At 54.4% G+C, this 19,548-nt stretch overlaps 3 protein-coding genes across 6 annotated transcripts in view; all 3 read left to right on the top strand.

Annotated features, from left to right (window-relative positions):
- The first annotated feature begins 616 nt into the window (after positions 1–616).
- Positions 617–6,032, top strand: USF1 (upstream transcription factor 1). Of its 3 annotated transcripts, none has more exons than XM_080649342.1 (11): positions 617–1,085; positions 2,422–2,514; positions 2,847–2,896; positions 3,050–3,134; positions 3,477–3,578; positions 3,773–3,968; positions 4,487–4,574; positions 4,694–4,752; positions 4,891–4,985; positions 5,150–5,278; positions 5,443–6,032. In XM_080649342.1, the coding sequence occupies exons 5-11, from the start codon at positions 3,480–3,482 to the stop codon at positions 5,530–5,532; spliced, it is 756 nt and encodes a 251-aa protein (XP_080505468.1). In that variant the 5' UTR covers positions 617–1,085; positions 2,422–2,514; positions 2,847–2,896; positions 3,050–3,134; positions 3,477–3,479; the 3' UTR covers positions 5,533–6,032. The 3 variants fall into 3 exon arrangements, with proteins under 3 accessions (XP_080505468.1, XP_080505466.1, XP_080505467.1); XM_080649340.1 differs by having other exon boundaries at positions 3,050–3,165; XM_080649341.1 differs by lacking the exon at positions 617–1,085 and having other exon boundaries at positions 2,379–2,514.
- TSTD1 (thiosulfate sulfurtransferase like domain containing 1) lies at positions 5,673–9,794 on the top strand (the record flags this gene model as incomplete). Its single annotated transcript, XM_080647770.1, is given in 7 exon segments — positions 5,673–5,747; positions 6,425–6,458; positions 6,461–6,531; positions 6,933–7,018; positions 7,020–7,076; positions 9,604–9,615; positions 9,785–9,794. Coding segments are annotated over 7 exon segments (345 nt in total).
- A 2,199-nt stretch (positions 9,795–11,993) lies between these two features.
- Positions 11,994–19,548, top strand: part of F11R (F11 receptor) — a 45,341-nt gene continuing 37,786 nt past the window's right edge. The window contains exon 1 of one of the 2 annotated variants that reach the window (XR_013959427.1): positions 11,994–12,152. Coding sequence is in view for 1 of the 2 variants with exons in the window: in XM_080648031.1 (XP_080504157.1) it covers positions 12,092–12,152 (61 nt within the window). In the remaining variant the exon portion in view is untranslated. The remainder of the gene's footprint in view (positions 12,153–19,548) is intronic. The other variant, XM_080648031.1, reaches the window with a different exon arrangement.

The raw sequence follows: 19,548 nt of genomic DNA, 5'->3' as shown, positions 1-19,548 counted from the left end.
AGCTCCCCCTCTGCCCGACATCGCGCTCCCCGAATCCACGCAGGTAGTGCTGACTGCGAAGAGGCGGATCGGGGTCCCTCTCGGGGAAACAGTCTCACACACTGGAAGCCTCGGGTCCGGAGCGAGAGCCAGCGGACGCTAATACAAAGGTGTGCAGCCGGGGGAAGTGCGCCCGAGGCGCCGCCCCAAAACGCTCCAGGGAGGGGTCCTGACGCCAAGTGGCCTCCACGCCAGCCCTTATCAAAGATGGCGCCGCCGATCGAAGTCCCTCCCTCCCTCCCTGGAACTAAATAGGAAGGCCCCGTCCATCAGGAAGATGGCGGGACAAGTTAGTCGTATTCCTCCCATCCTGCTGAAAGCGCTAGGCTTTCAGCGTCGCGCTTCTGGGATCCCAGGAAGTCGCACCTTTCAACCCTCATCAAGGTGCAGTGGGCGGAAGTGAGACGCTCAGAGGCGGAGCGGGCGGGGAGGGTCGCGGGGGCCACTTCCGCCCCGCACCAGCATGGCTGCCGGCCGGGCGCGCATGCGCAGCTGTACATGGAGCCCCCGAAGACGGAGAGGATCCCTGTCCCGGAGAGTCGGCAGCTGAGGCGGGTGAGTGCAGGACGGGCCAGGGGCCGGAGGCGGGCTGCGCCGGCAGGAACGTCAGTCTCGACTGCGTATCCGTCTCTCGGGCCAGGGAAGTCCCGGGAGGAAGCCTTTGTTTAGGGGAGGGGCCGCGCCTGGCTCTTTATCTCCGGCCCGCACGTCCCGCCTCCGCGCCGTGCCGAGCGCCGCGCCTGTGGTCCGCTGCGGGCGGCGCCCTCCCGGTGTGGCTGGGCGCCGGGCCCCCCCGCGCTCCGTCGTCTTCCCTTTGTACCCTCCGAGCACCGCCCTGCGGGACTCCCCGCCGAGCGTGCGCGCCGCCGCCTGCCCGGTCCCCGCGTCGCGCCCTCCGCGCGCCCGGGAAATGCTTCCGGACGCCCGCTGAGGCGCGGTGACCGCGGCCGGGTCCTCGGAGGCCGTCCTCGGCTGCTGCCTCCACTGCCTCGTCCCGCGCCCGCCTGGCGCCAGGGGCACTGCCCGCGCGGGCTTGCGACGGGCAGGTGGGTGGTCCCGGCCGCCGAGCGCTTCCCCGTGGGGACCACGACCTTCGTGCAGCGCTGCTTCCTCCCGACGGTTTCGCTTTCAGTTCCCTTTTTTTGGAGAACACTTTCCTTGGATCCGGGTTTTCCAAGGCTCATCGCTGAAGATTTTCCTTGGATGGGAAAGGTTTGGGGGACCCATTGGGTAGAGAATTTACCAAAAAGTTTCCCCTTTCGCGCCGGGATTATTTCATTGCTTTGCCCTGTGTTTCTCTCTGGAGCCATCTGTCTGCTCGGCGCGCTGTTTTCTTACCGCCCCGGCTGGGTGTCGGGCCCGCGGCGGGCACCTCAGGGTGTCTCTTCCCTTAAGAGCCCGGCCTGGAGTTTCCTCCCTTCTTGCCCAGCCTCCTTGGATTTGGAGTTGTCGTGGCAACATTTTGGCAACTGTGTCGTTCTATGCTTTGTGAACAAGATACATGGGGTGGAAGAGGATACATTTGGGCTTTAAGAGGATGCACTTGTGCTTTTGGGTCTTTAGCAAACATCATAAATCTGGACACCAAAACAAGAGCCTGTCACTGTAATGGGTCTCAAAGGCCAAGTCTGGTATTTATGGTTCGTTTGGAAGGGTTTTCCCAGGGCAATGGGCTTCTGGTTTCCCCTTCCTGGATCTGAGAACAGAAATTTGTTGGCACTGGGCTCAGCGTGTGGCTGAGCAGTTGGAAGAGGCATCAGCGTTAGTGGTCCTGTGGTTTTGTTTGTGTTTTTTTAAAATATGTTTCTATTGATTTTTTTTTTTTCGGAGAGAGAGAGAGAGAGAGAGAGAGAGAGAGAGAGAGAGAGAGAGAGGAATAGAGAAATAGAACCAGCGATGAGAGGAACATCATCAATTTGGCTGCCTCCTGCACACCCCCAACTGGGGATCCAGCCCGCAACCTGGGCCTGTGCCCTGAACAGGAATCAACCTGGTGACCTTTTGGTTCCAGGGTCAGTCAGCCGCGGAGGGAGCCACACCAGGCAGGCAGCCCAGTGGGTTTTGAAGATGGTGTTCTAATCATGGCTCTTCCTGATCCCCAGTCATTGTAGATCACAGTAGCTGTGATCATAATCCGTCATGCTTCCGGTGTGATTATTCCCTCTCCCCCAGGAGGGAAGTGATGCTGGAGGTGAGGGAGGCTGTTAGTGGAGCTGCTTTTTCAGTCACTTGCAGCCCATTCCTCAGCATCAGGATAGAGGAAGCGGATTGTCCCCTGCAGAAATGGGGTTATGTTCCTGGCTGTGTCTTCATGGAGCCTAAGTTTTAATATGGGGGCTGTTCAGTTTCCTAGGGTCACTGCAAACTCCTGATTTCTGCCAGGACTTAACACTCAGGCCAGTGAGGCAGGAGATACAAAGACTTCCAAAGAAGGGCCCATTCCTTGGATGTGCCGCCTCACAGAGCGATGAAGGGGTGAGTGAAGACGAGGTGGGTGTGGGGTGGGAGATGGGAGGCTGGGAGAATGTGCTGGCTCTGGAGTCAGGCAGACCCGATCCAGGTCCCAGCTCCTGAAGCACTTGCTGGCTGTGTGTGACTCGGTTTCCTGTCTGTGAAACGCAAGCACTGCTACCTGCCTCGTAGTGCTGTTCTTAGCATTGGATGGGTGCTGCCTGCTCAGTGCTAGCTCAGTGTCTGTGTCCATAAGAAACAGCAAATTTCAGGCTAGCCTAGTGTCTGTTGGGAATGCCAGTGAGCTTTCCATGCACTTCTTCCCTTATCCTAACCCTTTGTCCCTTCACAAACAGGCAGCAGAAAACAGCTGAAACGGAAGAGGGGACAGTGCAGATCCAGGAAGGTGAGTGGTAGAAAGAGAAGTGAGCTGGGACCAAGAGCCCACACGGCCTTTCCCTCCCTGGGGGCCATGTGTGCACCTTTTCCTCTGATGACAGGCAAGCGAAATGGGGAGAAAGGCAACAACACACAGGTTCTTCTTGCTCCTTGAGTCCAGGTGCCGTGGCAACTGGGGAGGACCCGACCAGTGTGGCTATTGCCAGCATCCAGTCATCTGCCACCTTCCCCGACCCCAACGTCAAGTACGTCTTCCGAGCTGAGAATGGGGGCCAGGTAAAGCAGGGCAGGTGCTGCAGGTGTTACCTGGGCTGGGTAGCGGGAGGTCATGGAGCCTGTCATGTGGAGACCTGGCTTGGAGGATGAGGTGACGATGTGGACTGTTGGGGGGTTGGATTTGGAAGAGAGGTAGGTATGGAGTAGGGCTATTTTGAAACCTCCATTTGGGGATAGACGGGGAGCGGCTGGGTTGTGTCTCTGAAGGACTCTTGGGGGCCTGTCTAGGAGACACTTTGTGAGGGGCCCTGGAGCCCTAGCACTTACTCTCTTGTCCTCTCTTCTCCTTCCCCTTTCCTCCCTGCTTCTAGGTGATGTACAGGGTGATCCAGGTGTCTGAGGGGCAGCTGGATGGCCAGACTGAGGGGACTGGTGCCATCAGTGGCTACCCTGCCACTCAGTCCATGACCCAGGTACGGGAGGGGAGCGGGGGCTAGAACTCCTTAAAGGGAGATGAGGCAGGGAAGGAGTGGGGTGGTGAGGCAACTTGCTCCCTGTCCCCAGGCACTCTAGACTCTCCCCCCTCCCCTCAGGGTTAGCAGCAGCAGAGAGTTCCCTGGGGACGATCTGATGGTCACTGGACTCTGTCCTCTTGGTTTCCTTCCAGGCGGTGATCCAGGGTGCGTTCACCAGCGATGATGCAGTTGACACAGAGGGGACAGCTGCTGAGACACACTATGCTTACTTCCCTGGCACTGCTGTGGGCGACGGGGCAGCAGGGACCACGGCAGGCAGTGCAGCGGCTGTTGTCACCACCCAGGGCTCGGAGGCACTGCTGGGACAGGCCACCCCTCCTGGCACCGGTGAGATGCTGTGTGAGGCGCTGGCTGCAGGGTAGGATGGGCAGTGGGACATGCTGGGGGCAGTGAGCAGTGGTCCCTGACTGCTAGGCAGGCAGGGAATGTGGGACCGCCCCTCAGCAGGAGGAAGTTTGTCCCTTTTCATTATTTGTTTGTTTGTTTATTGTCTTTTTTCCTGCCCTTTTAATTTTTACTTATCATTTAAAAATATATATTTTTATTGATTTCAGAGAGGAAGGGAGAGGGAGAGAGACAGAAGAGAGAGAATTATCAATGATGAGAGAGAATCATTGATTGGCTGCCTCCTGCATGCCCCGTCCTGGGGATTGAGCCCAAAGCCCAGCCATGTGCCCTGACCTGGAATCAAACTGATCTTATGGTTTATAGGTTAATGCTCACCCACTGGGCCACACTGGCCGGCAGAAGTTTGCCATTTCTAGAGGAGGGTCCCAGGGCCTTGGCCTCAGAGCTCGCTGAGGTTCCTAGCTCCATGCGCTGACGGCCTGCCCGAACCCTCCCAGGTCAGTTCTTCGTGATGATGTCACCACAAGAAGTGCTGCAAGGAGGAAGCCAGCGCTCCATCGCCCCCAGGACCCACCCTTACTCCCCGTGAGTAACCCTGTTCCTTCTCAGTCACCACGAGTGCCAGATGTTGTGTGATTGCCTACCCCGAGTGCCAATCTGACTTTTTGACCTTCATCACTTGGCTGCCCTGGGCTCCGTGTCAGGAAGTCAGACGCTCCCCGGACGACTCGGGATGAGAAACGCAGGGCTCAGCATAATGAAGGTGGGTGCGGTCGGGGGTGGTGCTAGGAGCCGTCTGGTGGGATTGCGGACACTGTGGTGTGTGAGGGGAAAAGTCAGGTAACTTCCTGGGCCTGTGGCGAGCGTGGGCTGAGTCACCTTGTCCTCACTGTTCCCACAGTGGAGCGGCGCCGCCGGGACAAGATCAACAACTGGATTGTGCAGCTGTCCAAGATCATCCCAGACTGCTCCATGGAGAGCACCAAGTCAGGCCAGGTCAGGCCCTGGGCGGCAGGGGCCTGTGGCCCGGGGCTGCACGCAGTAGCCGCCCTTTCTTCTGAGGTTTCTTGGGGGGAAGTAAGGCCGAGAGTGTGAACTGCTTTTGGACAGCCGGCAGGGATCTTACAGCCCAGCCCTCGTTCCCTTGGCTTTTCCTGCAGAGTAAAGGCGGGATTCTCTCCAAAGCCTGTGATTATATCCAGGAGCTGCGGCAGAGCAACCACCGGTTGTCTGAGGAGCTGCAAGGGCTGGACCAGCTGCAGCTGGACAACGAAGTGCTTCGCCAGCAGGTCAGCTTCCTGTCCCAGGGAGCCCTCTCAGACCCCGGAGCCGCTGAGCCCCTTTAGGACTCTGTACTTCATTTTCCATAGACAGGCTTCGTCTCTCCCCTTCACCCCTGGAGGTCGGAGTAAGCTCAGGGACTTCCTGTTCCCTTTATGCCTCCTCCTGTCAGGTGGAAGACCTCAAGAACAAGAACTTGCTGCTCCGCGCCCAGCTGCGGCACCATGGGGTGGAGGTGGTCATCAAGAACGACAGCAGCTGACGGGGTTCCCTGTGGCGGAGCGGCAGGAAGCCTGGAGCAGCGGCTCCCCGTGCCGTGCCTTCCCTGCCCTGCCCACTTCTGGCACGAGACTGGGAGGCTCAGAGGGTGTGTCGGTGCAGCCTGCAGGGTGTGAAACACGGATGGGCACTGGCGGACAGCCCGGTGCACACTCGGTGTCCGTGCTGGATGCTGGACACACCCAGTGGGCCTGCCTGGTGCCTGCTGATGTGACACCTGGCTGCCCCGGACTCGGGGCTTTCCCGGTTCCCCCTTTCCCTGGAGCTCAGGGGTGCACCTGAGGACGCCAGGGGACAGGCTTCAGCAAGACGTGGGGGTAGGAGCAGTGGCCGCTGCCCCAGGAGAAGGTTGGGCAGCAGCTGAGACTTAGGCAGCCGTCCAGGGAGAACCATAGGCAGGGCCCACGTGGGCCTTCCCCCTTGTGGGGACGGTTCCCCCTTTTTCTTTTTTTTCCAAGATAAAGTGTTCAGAGCCGCGATCAACTCCTGTCTGTCCTTTGTGGGCCCCAGGGCAGACAGAGGGGCGCAGTGCGCTTGGCCCAGTGCGGACTGGGCGGGGCCGGGGGTGGGTGCTGCTTGCTCAGGAATCCAGCGCAGTCCTGGGACAGACCCGCGGGTTTCTAGGGCAGGTGCCCCGGGCAGGGCGGGAGGCACACTGCGGGCCGGTGGGGCTGCGTCCCTGCAGCTCGTGGTCGGGCGCGCGCCTTGGCCGCAGGGGTCGTGGGGCCGCGTCGTGCCGTCCTGGCCCCTGGAGCGCGCGGGGCCTGGAGAGGAGTCTCGTGCGGGAAGAGGGAGAAGGGGGAGGGAGGCGGGAAGGGGCGCCGCCGGGGCCGGTCCCCAGGCTTCCGACCCCCCCCCCCCCCCCGCCCCCGCAGTGCCCACAGTCTGGCTCGCTCCTGGCTGAGGGCCGTGCCGGCTTGTCCACGTGAGGTCTCGGGAGGCGGCGGCAGCGGGAACCATCCCCGGGGCGCTCAACATCCTGGCTACGGGATTTGGAGGGGGCGCCCGCCGGTTGTGGACCCAGGGGGTCTCAGCTAAGAGGCGCGGGGAGGCCCAGTACAGGGCCCTGAATTCCCGCCCCACCAGCCTCCCCGAGAGGGGCTGGTTGAGGTGGGTCCTGGCGAGGGAGCCGGCCCTCCCATGTAGGTGACCTGGTGGAAAAGGGCTACACCCCCTCCCCAGGCCTGATCCCCGAGGCTGTGGCCCTCAGTCCTGAATTCCGGCTCGGCTGGGGCGTATCTTGTCCTCGAAGTTGGTGTGGTGCCACCAGGGGCTGTTTTGGGACTCCTTGGGGACCCAGTCCTCCAGGCCCAGTCTCTGAACCTGAGGTTGCCAGCCACCAGCCCGCCCCCCTTCCCTGCTTCTGTCCGGACCCCCTTCCAGTTTCTTGAGTTGGAAAGTGCCCTGCAGATGGACCCTGCGGCCTTCCGGGCTCTGTACTCCGTGGAGAAGCTGGACTGGGAGATGGAACCTCATTTTCTTCTGTCAAATGGGCAAGCGGGGCTTGGATACAGAGAGATCGGGGAGGTGGGGTGCTGCTGGGCCATAATTGGCCTTCCCAGCTGTGCTCACCCCTCCTCTCCAGGAGGCTCGCAACTACGCAGGGGCCTATAGGGAGTGGCTCCGGACCGGACCGGAGGCTGGGGAGAAGGTGGTGGTGGTGGGGGGGGGTCCGCCCCAGAGCTCCTCTAGGAGGGGGAGCACAGGCCTTGTAGTGCTGCGCATTTGATCTAAGCGTTTGAGGCATTTAATGTTTCAGTTCTATTGAAAGCAGTTCTAATCTTTAGACCTCAGTTCAGCCCTGGGTCATTCTTCCAGTATTCACCTCCTTCCCCACCCCCTCCACCCTCACCCCCACCTCCAGCAATTTCCTAAGACTACAGTTCTCTTTCTAGAAAAATTGTTTTCAGTCCAGAATGCACATCACAATCACCTAAGAGGTAGGCGGGAGAAAGCTTGGGCCCCAATCCTAGATTTGGAATCTCTGGACCCCCCAAGTGAGCCCCTCAAGTGGTTCCACTCCGCAGTCAGGAGAGCACCACTGCTCTAGGTTAGAGGTCCCAGACTGAGCCCGCGGCTGCCCTGCCCTGGCCGTTCACCCACATATTGCCTATGACTGCTTTTGCACAAAAACAGCAGATGTTTGTAACTATGTGTCCTTCAGAACCTAAAATGTTTGCTATCTAGTTCTTTCTAGGAGGTTTGCCTACCTTTGCTCTAGACCAGCTATTTTCAACCCGGTGCCACGAGAATGTTTAACATATGCATGGGCACTGACCCTTTTCCCTTAGATTGTCAGATAAAAAAATGACAACAGCCAACACAACAATAGCTGTCTGGTGTGAATGAATCAAAATTATACTTTAAAAAAAATCAGATTGGCAAAAAGTATAATCTATTTGGTGTGCTGTGGGATCTCAATAGTGGATGTGTGCCATGAGTTGAAGCTCTGCTCTAGACCTTCAGGTCCCTAGTGCCAGCAGCGAGGGGAAGGGATGGATGCCATCCCACAGAAGTGCCCGACACATACAGGTGTGAGGGCTCCTTTGGTGCCACCAAAGACAGGTCCCAGGTTTATTTGGAGTGTGTGTGTGTGTTTTAATCCTCACCAGTGGACATGTTTATTGATTTGAGAGAGAGAAAGGGAGAGAGAGAGAAAAGCACATAAATTGGTTGCCTCCCAAATGTGCCCTGACTGGGATCCAGCACACAACCCCAGGTGTGTGCCCTGACTGGGATCCAGCACACAACCCCAGGTGTGTGCCCTGACTGGGATCCAGCACACAACCCCAGGTGTGTGCCCTGACTGGGATCCAGCACACAACCCCAGGTGTGTGCCCTGACTGGGATCCAGCACACAACCCCAGGTGTGTGCCCTGACTGGGAATCGAACCTGAAACCTTTTTGGTGTATGGAACAGCACTCCAACCAATTGAGCCACCCAGCCAGGGTCAGGTCCCACTTTTTATCAACGCTGTTCTCCGATCCCACACTGGATTTAACAAAATTTTACTTGTTAAAACAATGAAAATGTTTACTGAGGCAAAATTCAACACTATAGGGCAGGTGTATAACTTCCCTCTTGCATGGTGATCATTTGCTGTGTATCCTTTTAAATATATTAATGGAAGAGTTTTGACTTAAGCTTGAAAGGTTTTGTTAGAGAGGAAGAGGTAGAGAGAGAAACATCAGTTGTGAGAACCAGACATCGGATCAAGCCTGCAGCCTGGGCATGTGCCCAGACTGGGGATTGGAATGACACCCCCCACCTGAGCCGCATTGGCCAAGGCCTTACGCTTTACTTCTTTTTTCTTTATTTTTATTTTATTTTATTGATTTTTTTATAGAGAGGGAGGGAGAGGGATAGAGAGTTAGAAACATCAACCAGCTACCTCCTGAACACCCCCTACGGGGGATGTGCCTTCAACCAAGGTACATGCCCTTAACCGGAATCGAACCTGGGATCCTTCAGTCCATAGGCCGACGCTCTATCCATTGAGCCAAACCGGTTAGGGCCCTTATGCTTCTTAAAGTGTTATTCCTTTACTTGTGGAAGAGGAAGTTGGGTGAGAGATGGACACGATTTTCTGATTTATCAAGTCTCTGGAAAAATACTTTGAGATCTTGCATTCCTTTCCTTTCTATCTTCCTTCTGCCCTCCTATCCTTTAACCTCACCACTTACACTGCACACACTGTAAAACCTTCCGTTCATCGAGCTCCTGCCTCCTCGGCCACAGAGCTGTCCCACTCTGGGTAATCATGATGCGAAGTACCGGCTGAGCTTAGCTGGACATGGTTAGGTCTGGAGACAGCTGAAATAGGTGAAAGTCTAGCCCAGGTCTGGCAAAGAGGTGTGTTTCTCTTTCCCCAAATACTCAAGTACTTTTGGTTTTCAGACAGGTTAGTGTCCTTGACCAGAATCGAACCCCCACCCCTCAGTCTGTGGGCCAGCACTCTAACCACTGAGCAACCCAGCCAGGTCTGGTTCATAATCTTGATAGGCTTTCCAACCAATTACCTTACCCTTTGACGTTCTCCCTCTTTCCTTGGAGCTGCGTCATCAGGTGAGTGCAGAGCCAGCGCTGACTAGCTGTGTGTCCTCTCTTGACTTCTGTCTTCCTTTTCAAACCACGTTAGATGCCTCCCTCTCAACAAACTTTATCTACCCCAGGTTTGTGTTGACAGTATACCTGTGTCCTCACAGCTACTCCCTTAAATTTTTCTCTCTCCCAGTATGCTGTGAGCTCCTCAAAAGTGGGACTGGTTTCATCTCCTGACCTGTGGGGCCTCAAACACGAGTTCTCAGTAGCCTTCTGACTTTCAGAATCTTCTCATTTGGCCTTTCTAACATCACTGCCTGAGAAATCTTATAAGAACACCAGAGGCCCGGCCTGCAGGGATTGGGCAAAACAGGCCTGGTGCACGGATTCATCCACGGTGTGTCTGGTCCATCTCACCCAATCCCCATCAGCTGGATCCCAGCAGCAAATTAACCTACTGATCGGAGGGTCTGTCCCCTGGTGGTCAGTGCATGTCATAGCAACTGGTCAAACCGTCAGATGGGTACTTAGCATATTAGGCTTTTATTTATACAGATTTTTATCTTATCAGAGTTGGTAATTCACAATAGCTCTCTGTTGCCTAGTGACTCAAGCACAGGCCTGAGCCTGGCCCACTGAGCAATCTGCAGTCTGGCTCTGGTGCCACCTGCCTTTCCAAAGTTCTCGTTCAGTGCCTCTCCCAGAACTGCTTCTGCAGTGGCTGAAGTAGACCTCCCTTCCTCCTGATCCTGCTTCACTCACCATTTCCCCTGTTGGGGAAGCTTCCAGTCTCTTAGGGGCCACTGAGTGTCACAAGAACTGGAGGAATGTATTTGCTGCCTCATCCAGAGGGCTTTTAAGCTGGAGGAGAAAAATAATCAGGATGCAAGCAACGAGAATGGTGGGTAAGGCACACCCTCCGTGGCAGCACTTGGACCAGGTTATAAATTGCAAGGCTCTTCCCCTTCAGACTGAGCTTCACTTCATTTTTATTTGACCAACGATTAAACCAGAACTTGACATATAGGAGGAACTCAATAAATATTGAATTTGTATTGAGGTGTTTAGTAATTCCTGAGGGGGAGGTACAAAGGAAGAAATTGAGAGTATTACTCACAAATGGTAGCAAGTTATATAAAGAGTGAAAGCTCCGAGTCAGAGTTCTGAGGTTGTTTCCACTTAGCACTGCTTAATGGTCACTGCAAGTTACTTAAAAAAAATACAACCACAACCTATTTCAAGTATTGGTTCCAATAAGAAAATAATTCTGAAATGTAGGGCTCTCATTTTTTAAAAATATACTTTTACTAGAGGCCTGGTGCATAAAATTTGTGCACGGGTAGGGTCCCTAGGCTTGGCCTGCAATCAGGGCTGATCTACGGGGCAATGGGGGTGGGGAGGCACTGGCACCTGCCTTGGCTGGCCTGGGGCCTGTGGGCTATGGGCAACTCCTGTGTTGAGCGTTTGCCCCCTGGTGGTCAGTGTGTGTCATAGAGACCTATCACTCCACCGGTTGGTCAATTTGCATATCAGACTTCTATTATAAAGGATTATTATATAGGATTGATTTCAGAGGAAGAGAGAGGGAGAGAGAGAGAAAAATCAATGATGAGAATTAGTGATTGTCTCGTGCACGCCCCACACCGGGGATGGAGCCTGCAACCCAGGCATGTGGGGAATCGCAGGGTGGCCTCCTGACTCAGAGGTCAGGTGAGTGAAGCCAGCAGCTGAGCAGGGAGGGCTCTTCGGACACATCACACGCGTTCAAGGACATATCCGTGATATCGATAGAATTATCTGTGGGTCAGTTTGTGCTACTTGAGTATTTGGTGTATATATGCTTAAAGTTCTCGAGAAAATGTAATTCTGCTTTCCCCACTTCCCCTCTTCTCTTGTCTGCGCAGGTTCTCAAGTGAGTGCTGCCGAGGGGTGCACGGAGGAACAGGGTTTGAGGGTGGTATCACTGCTCTCCTGGTCCTCGGCCCCCACCTTCCGCATGCAGTATGCGGTTTTCATTAGCTAAGGATGCGACCACGGTTTCTATAGCCCCCAGTCATGTCCATACAAACCACCACCAAGAAACAAGAGCCAGGCCCGGCTCCTAGCTCCCCTACCTGCCCTTCCAGGTATTCCCCACCCGCGGCTCCAGCTGGGCACCCAGCCAGTCAGAGACCTCACTTCCGGAGGCCGCCCAGGCAGGGTGCGCACCTGAGGAAGGTGGGGACTGGTCTCCCTGCGCGGCAGGCACCCGGCCAATCGGCACCTCGGGCTGGGAGGGCGCCCCGCCTCTGGGGTGTGGTCGTGGACGGGACTGCACCTGGCGGCGGTGAGTCACTCAGCGGAGCGGCGGCTGCCTCTGCCAATCGCAACGCGAAGGGGCGTGGCCCCAGCCAATCGGGCTTTTGGGGGACGGGCCGCGGCGCAACCAGGGCCAAGCTCGGCGCGCGGCTGGGTCTGTCCCGGGCTCGGCGGCCGCTTTCGCGTCGGGATCCTGATCGTGATGGATTCGAAGGCGAAAGTCGGGAGGAAAGAGTTGCTTCTCTTCGCGTACGTGATCCTGTGTAAGTTCCCGAATTTCGGGAAGGGTCGGTGGGTCGGGTCCGAGGTGGGAGCGCGCCGCCCCCACGGCCCTGCCCGCGGCCGGACGGGCCCGAACCTGCCGGCCTCACCCTCCGCGGCCTTTTCCATGCCCGGCGCGCCCTGCCTTCCCCGCCCCGCCTCCCTCCGGGCGGCGCGGTCGGCTCCCCTCCCTGACACTCGCCGGTGGGGAGTAATGGGGGTCGGGTCTCCTCCCCCGTCCTGATCCAGGTGAGGGTCCTGCCTCCACGTGCCCCCGGGAAGGGCCCCCCGCAATTCCGACCCGCAGCCGCGAGCCCCGCTCTCGAAGGGACCCCAGGACTCCTGGGGGCGGCGGCGTCCGGAGAGCCTCTGGCCCCCGGACTCGGGTGGCGGGGCGGCTGCTGGAGGGTCTGCGTGCGGAGCCCGAAGAGGAAATAAAACTGAAACCTGAATTTTCTCCCGAAACAGCTTTCAAAGTTGCTCTCAGGAGGACCTGCGTCCGGAGCCCGCACGAGCGGGCGGCGGGCGCTCCTGGGCCCCGCCCTTCCTGGGCGCGTACTTCTCCCGCCCCGTCCCCTCGTTCTCCATCGCACCTCGGCCCGAGCGGCCTGCGGGCCCGTGTCGCTGGGGAGCCCCTGGCGCCGGGGGATGTGGCCTGCGCCTGGCGGGACGGGGTCCCGGAGGCCGTGTCCGGGGGGTGGAGGAGCTGGCCCCGCCTCATAGCTGGAGCCCGAGAGGGATGGTCAGTGCGCGGCTGCGGTAGGAGCCCCCGGCCCCCGGTCCGGCCTGGCTTCGCGTTCCCGGTGCCCCGAGGCCGGGGGCCCTGTCCGCCCTTCTGTGAGCACAGGCCCTGGCCGCAGTCAGTGGTGGGGGCGGCCGCGGGCGCGCCAGGGGTGGCGGGTGCCAGTCCCGGTCCAGCGCTGGTGCCTGGGCTGCAGGTTCGATCGCTGCCCCGTCCGGGCACGCGCGGGAGGCTCCCCTCTCCTAGACGGCTCTCTCTTACCCGCCCGCCCGCCCGCCCTCTCGGACAGGCAGGGGCATTGCCCTCCGGGAGGACTGAGCGGTGCACCGGGCCGGCCCTCCCCAGGCTGGCTGACCCCTCGGGTTCTGTGAGGATGGAAGCGCTGCTCTGCCGACGAGGCCCAGGGAGGGGCCCGGAGAGGTCCCAGGGCCGAGGGAAGGGAAGGAGGGCTTCCCTTGGAGTCCAGCCCGTCCTGTCGCCCTGGGCGCAGAAGGGCGTCCGGAGCGGCTCCTGCCCCGGGAGAAGGGGGACAGGGAAGGTCGGCCTGGTCACCCCGCGGGGGACTGAGTGGGCGGGGCAGCCTGAGCCTGCGGGCGGAGCCCCCGCCCCTGGAGCCCGGCCGCTCTGGGCGCCTCCCTCCCTCGGCTGCCGCTGGTGCCTGCGCCCGCCCAGCGGCTGGACCCGCGTGGGGTGGTTTGGGGGCCCTGCTGCTTCCTGTTGGTGCTGCTTCTAGCTTTGCTGGTCAGGGTTATGCTTAACCTCCCGCTGTGGTCACTCCTGTCGGCTCCGGGAATTGTTCCCTTGAAACTAGAAACTAGTGACTGACCACAGCGGGGGGCGGGGGGGCGGGTGCGAGTGGTCCGCACCCGCTGCTCTCCCCCGCGGGGCCCCCTCGGGGTCCGGGACACTTTGATTACGGACGTTTCCCTTCAGTGTTTGTGATCCCGCCGTGTCTGGGGCTGCCAGCCAAGTTTTGGTTTGGGCTAGAGCTTCTGGAATTTTTAACTCTTTTAAAAAGTGTATTTAGAATAGGTTAATATCTTGGTGTGCTTGGAGAATCACAATGACGTTCAGGTTCGGGTGTCCACTCCCACCCGTTCCTGCTCACTGCATACCTCCCCACAGGTGCCCGTGTCCCTCCAGGGTTTTGTTACACAGATACATGTGTGTATAAATATGTATTTGTTTCTACTCCCTTTTCTTACACAAATAGAGGCATACTGTAGACATCCCATCGCATCCTTCATCCTGTTCATTTCACTGAGTGTACCGGGAGAGCTTCTCATATTGGTGTCACAGGTGTTAGGGCCCCTCCGAAGTGGGGGGGGGGCACCTGTTCTGTGGACACAGAAATGCTGCCACCCCTGCTCCGATCAGGTTTGAAAGCTCCCAGTGTATGTGGTGATTAGAAATAAGGGAGCTTGTTTTTCACACTTGTTAGCATTGAGGAGAGACTTCGGAGATATCTAAACTCACCCTGCTTCCTTCTCATAGGGCCAGGGAAGGGCCGGGGACCACCTGTCAAATTCTCTGTGGGAGAATTTCCAGCGTTTTGAGGGGATTGTGGGAAGCAATGTGAGTGGACACGCACTGGGGTTTTCCAGGCACTGAAAACTCCAGAGTTCATCTGCCTGGGACTCCCTGATAATAAGCAGGGTTTCCAAAGTCCGGCTCATGTCCCTTGTTCACTAGGTGGGGGAGGACGGGAGGAAGCAGCTGGCTGGCAGGAAGTTTGATCCCTGCCCCTGGAGCACTGGGCTGGCAGGCCAACCTTCCCTGGGAATGGGGAGGGGGGAGGGGTGGCGCTGAGCTGGTAGAACTGGAAATTCTTCTGAGAATGGGCAGGAGGGGCCGTGGAGGGAGAGCCCTCCTGGCCTGCACTGCCATCACCACTTTCTGCCGCCCTCAGAGCACCGCTGACGTCACTGAAACTGCGCGGACGTGGCTGTGTAGACTGTCATGCCCATTGCTGGGCTCTCAGCTTTCCTCGTGCCCACACCTCCCTGCACTGCCCACCCCGACCGCCAGGCACGAGAGGGGTGGTGGTGGCCTGGCCAGCCTGGGCGGGGAGCCTGCTTTTGAGTTCTAGTTGTACAGCAACGTCACATTCATTTGTTAATTCAATAAACATCAGTGTTTACAATGTTCTGAGCAGGTGCCCGAGATCAGGGATAAAGCAGGGAGGAACACCTGCTCTCTAGAAGCTCGGAGGGGAGCAGAGGCGCTGGGAGCCCTGAGCCGCCAAGAGGCACCACACCCAGTGCTGTGCGGCCCTGCCCGGTCCTGGGAGGCTCGTGGCCAGAGGGGAAGTTGGGATGAATTTGTAGAGAAAGCCAGAGGCTGGCTGGCTCGTTTCCGTCCCTTCCCTTCCTTCCTTCCTTTCTAAAGAAATGAATTCAAAAAAATCATAACAAGAAAGCTGCTTAAGGAAATTTATAATAACAGGGTGTATAGAGAAGACAAGGATTTCTTAATAAAGCAGTAGAAAGGAGTCACTTTTCCATTGTGGGTTTGACCTGCATGTACAAGGAATGGGTGTTGGGTTCTGTTAGGTGCCTGGAGGCCTCCACCCTCTGGGACGTCCTTCTCGGCACAGCACCTTCCCTCTGCAAAGGGGAGTGAGGAGCTGGGTGGCACAAGCATCCCTGGGTGTGGCTCTGCTCCCAAGGAGCCGGAGACATACATTAACCAAGTGAAACAGAGCAGAGGCGCCAGGAGCTGTCGAAGTACAACCCGTTTTGGGAGCACAGAATGGAAGAGTTACTTTTTAAATCTTATTTTTATGATACATGCTCCAGGGAGAAAAATGAGAAAACACGGAGGAATACAGAGAAAATTATGTCAATCCTATTATCTGGAGAGAAACACTTAATCCTCGCATTCCATTCCAGTCTTTCCTCATATAGTACTAGTATACATACCAAAACATGCTTTAAGCGAATTCCACTGTGTGGCTATAATAGAATTTACTTACTTGTTCACCCTTGTTGGCATTTAGTTTTCTTTTTCTTTGCTGTACTAAATAACACGCAGCTGTCCTTGTACATGCATCTGTAAGGGTATCTTTTAAGTCTAACTTGGGTTAAGTTTCCTACCTTGCTGCTTGTAGCTGTGTGATTTGGGGCAACTATGCTCAGCCTCAGTGTTCTCATCTGTAAAGTGGAGGGTAACAATAATACTTGTCTCAAGGTTTCTGTGAGAATCTAATGAGACAGTGCATACCAGACACAAATCTAAATGTGGGGTTTGGGGACCTCTCTGCCATCACTCCACTGGCCCAGACAGTCACAAGACCTGCCCAGATTCCAGAGGAGGGGACTTAGGCTCTACTGCAGCCACAATGTAAGGCAAGCACACAGATAAGTGTATACATAGAACCTATTTTGGAAAATACAGTTTGCTAGTTTTCATATTACTTGGATACAAAGTGATTTTCAGGCATTAAATCCGCAGTCTTATAGGTTGGCACACCTGAATGTCTGAGAACATGCTTGATTGGAGTGTGAATGCCAGAATCACCTCCTCCCCTTCTCAGTACCTAACTCACTCCTCTCCCACCTCCTGCCTCTGTGCTGTTCCACCTGCCCACTTTCCTGTTCCCAACCAGGATCCAGGTGACCTGTGCTCTCTTCATCTCCTGCCATTTTTCTTTCCTGGAACTTTATCAAGATTCACATGCACACTTCAGATCTTGATGGTGTAGTAATGTATTTCTTACTCATCTGTTACCTAATTTCACCATTAAAGTTTTATTTAATCATTCAGTGTTTCCTGGTATGACAATATTTTCATATTTCCTGTTATTCTTTGTTTTGAAATATATTTTTTATTGATTTCAGAGAGGAAGGGAGAGGGAGAAATAGAAACATCAGTGATGAGAGAGAATCATTGATTGGCTGCCTCCTGCACACTAGCTGCAACCTGGGCATGTGCCCTGACCAGGAATTAAACCATGACCTCCTGGTTCATAGGTCTACGCTCAACACTGATCCACACTGGCCTGGCATGCTGATCTTTAAATAATGTAATTATTTTCTCTTTTATTGAATTCATGTGTACAGCATAATGACTCACTATTTGTTTACATTGTGAAATGATCACCACAGTCAGTCTAGTTAACAACCATCACCATACATAGTTACAGATGTTCCCCCCTTGGGATAAAAATTTAAACAAAAAATTTTTTTTAAATTCATTGATTCTTTAAAATTGTGGGTTTTTTTTTTTTTGAAGTGAGAGAGGGAGGGGGAGGGAAAAAGAAAAGGAAACATCAATGTGTTGCTTCACTTACTTACGTATTCATTTGTTGCTTCTTGTATGTGCCCTGACATAGGGATGGATGATGCTCTAACCAACTGAGCTACTTGGCTAGGGCTCTGTGATGGTAAAAACACTGAAACCTATAAAGACCTTTTGTAAGATTATTTGAGCCAAACTGTCAACAATTGATTGAGATGATGCTCCGGAGAAAGGTGGATTTTCCTCTATTTTTATACATTGCAATAAAAAAAGGGGACGTAGGTAGGTTACCTGAAATCTATTGGTGATAGACTAGAGAGGTGGGAGAAAGCAAAGGCGGGGCGCGGGGTGGGGGGGAAGAGAAACCTCTGGGATTAGATTAGATAAAAAGTAAAAGGATAGACACATACTTAGGTGGGTTTGGGAACAATTAACATAACAATGAAGGAATCTGTGGTCTCTGTCCTGGCCTCCAGGCACATTAGGTTGTGCCCCAGGGGGTCCAGAAAAAGGGAAGTTACAAGTGACCCAGACATTTCAAGGGTATGTTATCATAGATGCAAAAAGACAGATAGGCTCAGTTAAGGTAAAGGTGGACCTTGTCAGGAAGGATACCGGCCTAGGAGGTGACTACCCACCATAACTGCTTTAGTTAAAGTTTAATTTCAGACCATCCTCTGTGGTGACTTTAGGTCTCTGAGTTTGCAAGACCGCCATGCAGGCCTCCCCTGAGCTGGTCAGGTCAGCATGTGGCCCCTTTCGTCCACAGAACTTTTAAGATTTACTTTCTTAGCAACTTTAAATATTCAATACAGTATTATTAACTATACTCATGCTGTATATTACATCCCCTCAAAGTTTTTGCCACCAATTTGTTCTCTGTATCTATGAAGTTGTGTGTGTGTTTTTTTGTTTTACATATAACTGAGATGATAGGGTATTGGTCTTTCTCTCTGATTTATTTAACTTAGCATAATGCCCTTAAGTCCATCCATGTTGTCATAAAGGGCAAGATTTCATTCTTTTTTTCCCCCTCAGAAATTTTATTTCATAATGAACTATTCATAAACAAATTATAAGTAACTATCTGTAGATGTATAAATATATAGATATGTTTCCTTTTATTGGATGATAGCATTTTATCCTACGAATATTGCTCATTCTATTTTTCCATTCCTCTACTGATGACGTTGAAGATTTTATTCTTTTATGGCTGAATAATATTCAATGTCTGTTGATGGATACTAAGGTTGTTTTCATAACTTGGCTATTGTAAATGCTGCAGTGGGCATGGGGCTGTAACATTTTGAGTTAGTGTTTTTATTTTTTTTGGGCAAATACTCAGGTGAAATTGCTGGCTCATATGGTCGTCATCTTCTTAATTTTTTCCCCCAGGAATCTCCATACTGTTTTCCATAGTTGCTGCACCAATCTACATTTCCCAACAGTGCAGGGCTCCCTTTTCTCCACATTCTGGGCAACATTTGTTATTTCTTGTCTTTTTGATAATAGCTACTCTAGCAGGTGTGAGGTGTTATATCATGGTGGCCATTTGTATGTCTTTGGGAAAATGTCTATTTAGAACTTCGACCCATATTTTAGCACGCGCGCACGTGGTGTGTGTGTGTGTGTGTGTGTGTGTGTGTGTGTGTGTGTGTGTTTGCTATCAAGTAGTATGCATTTTTTAAAACATATTTTGGACATTAACTCTATCAGATATATGATTTGCAAACATTTTCTCCCATTCAATAAGTTGCCTTTTCATTTTGTTGATGGTGTCCTTCTCTGGGCAGAATGTTGATTCTTTCATTGTGCAGAAATATCATCATGCTGACTTAGAATCACCAGGGATTCGAATGACATGCCCATTACTGGTGCCCAGCTTATGAAACTGGGCAACCAATGGGTCCGCGCTGCCTGTCACTACGTGTGCCAATTCAGCGGAGACAGGGTTGAATCCTATATGAGCGTTTATTTCAGTCCTGCAGGCAGCATGAAGAGCAGCAGGTCACCCACAAACATCTGCTATGCGCCGCATAAACCAGCTGCTTCTGTGGGGTAGAATGACAAAGGTTCCTGGGGGAAGTGGGAGGACAGGCAGGGGAAGTAGGCAGAATGAATAAAAATGAGTCCAATGGTTGCAGTTGCAGGCCATGGGGGCTGGGCGGGATCCCTTGTTGGGGCCATAGGTTAATCTCTCCTTGACAACAGGCAGTTCTGGAAGGATCCTGGGCCCCCGCCTTCCAGGGTTGACTCCCAGGCCCCTCTCTCAGGGGCGACATGCTCAGCCAGGTTACAATGTGCTTTACTTACTCAGAACAAAACAATCCAGTTTAACAGAACGATCAGTATTTCTTATAACGATAGCTATTCCCAAAATTCTATTTTTGTCCCTAAACTCCGACCTCTTGATGATT

Source organism: Plecotus auritus (assembly GCF_963455305.1).
Source record: "Plecotus auritus genome assembly, chromosome: 12".
Classification (NCBI taxonomy): Eukaryota; Metazoa; Chordata; class Mammalia; order Chiroptera; family Vespertilionidae; genus Plecotus; species Plecotus auritus.
Note: the sequence above shows the minus strand (reverse complement) of the source record. Positions and strands in the feature narration are given on the sequence as shown.

Bases quoted from the DNA above. Each gene is read 5' to 3' on its own strand.
- USF1 (XM_080649340.1), top strand. The intron at 4,575-4,693 runs GTGAGTAACCCT...GCTCCGTGTCAG, and splicing joins AGGACCCACCCTTACTCCCC to GAAGTCAGACGCTCCCCGGA. The intron at 4,753-4,890 runs GTGGGTGCGGTC...CTGTTCCCACAG, and splicing joins CAGGGCTCAGCATAATGAAG to TGGAGCGGCGCCGCCGGGAC.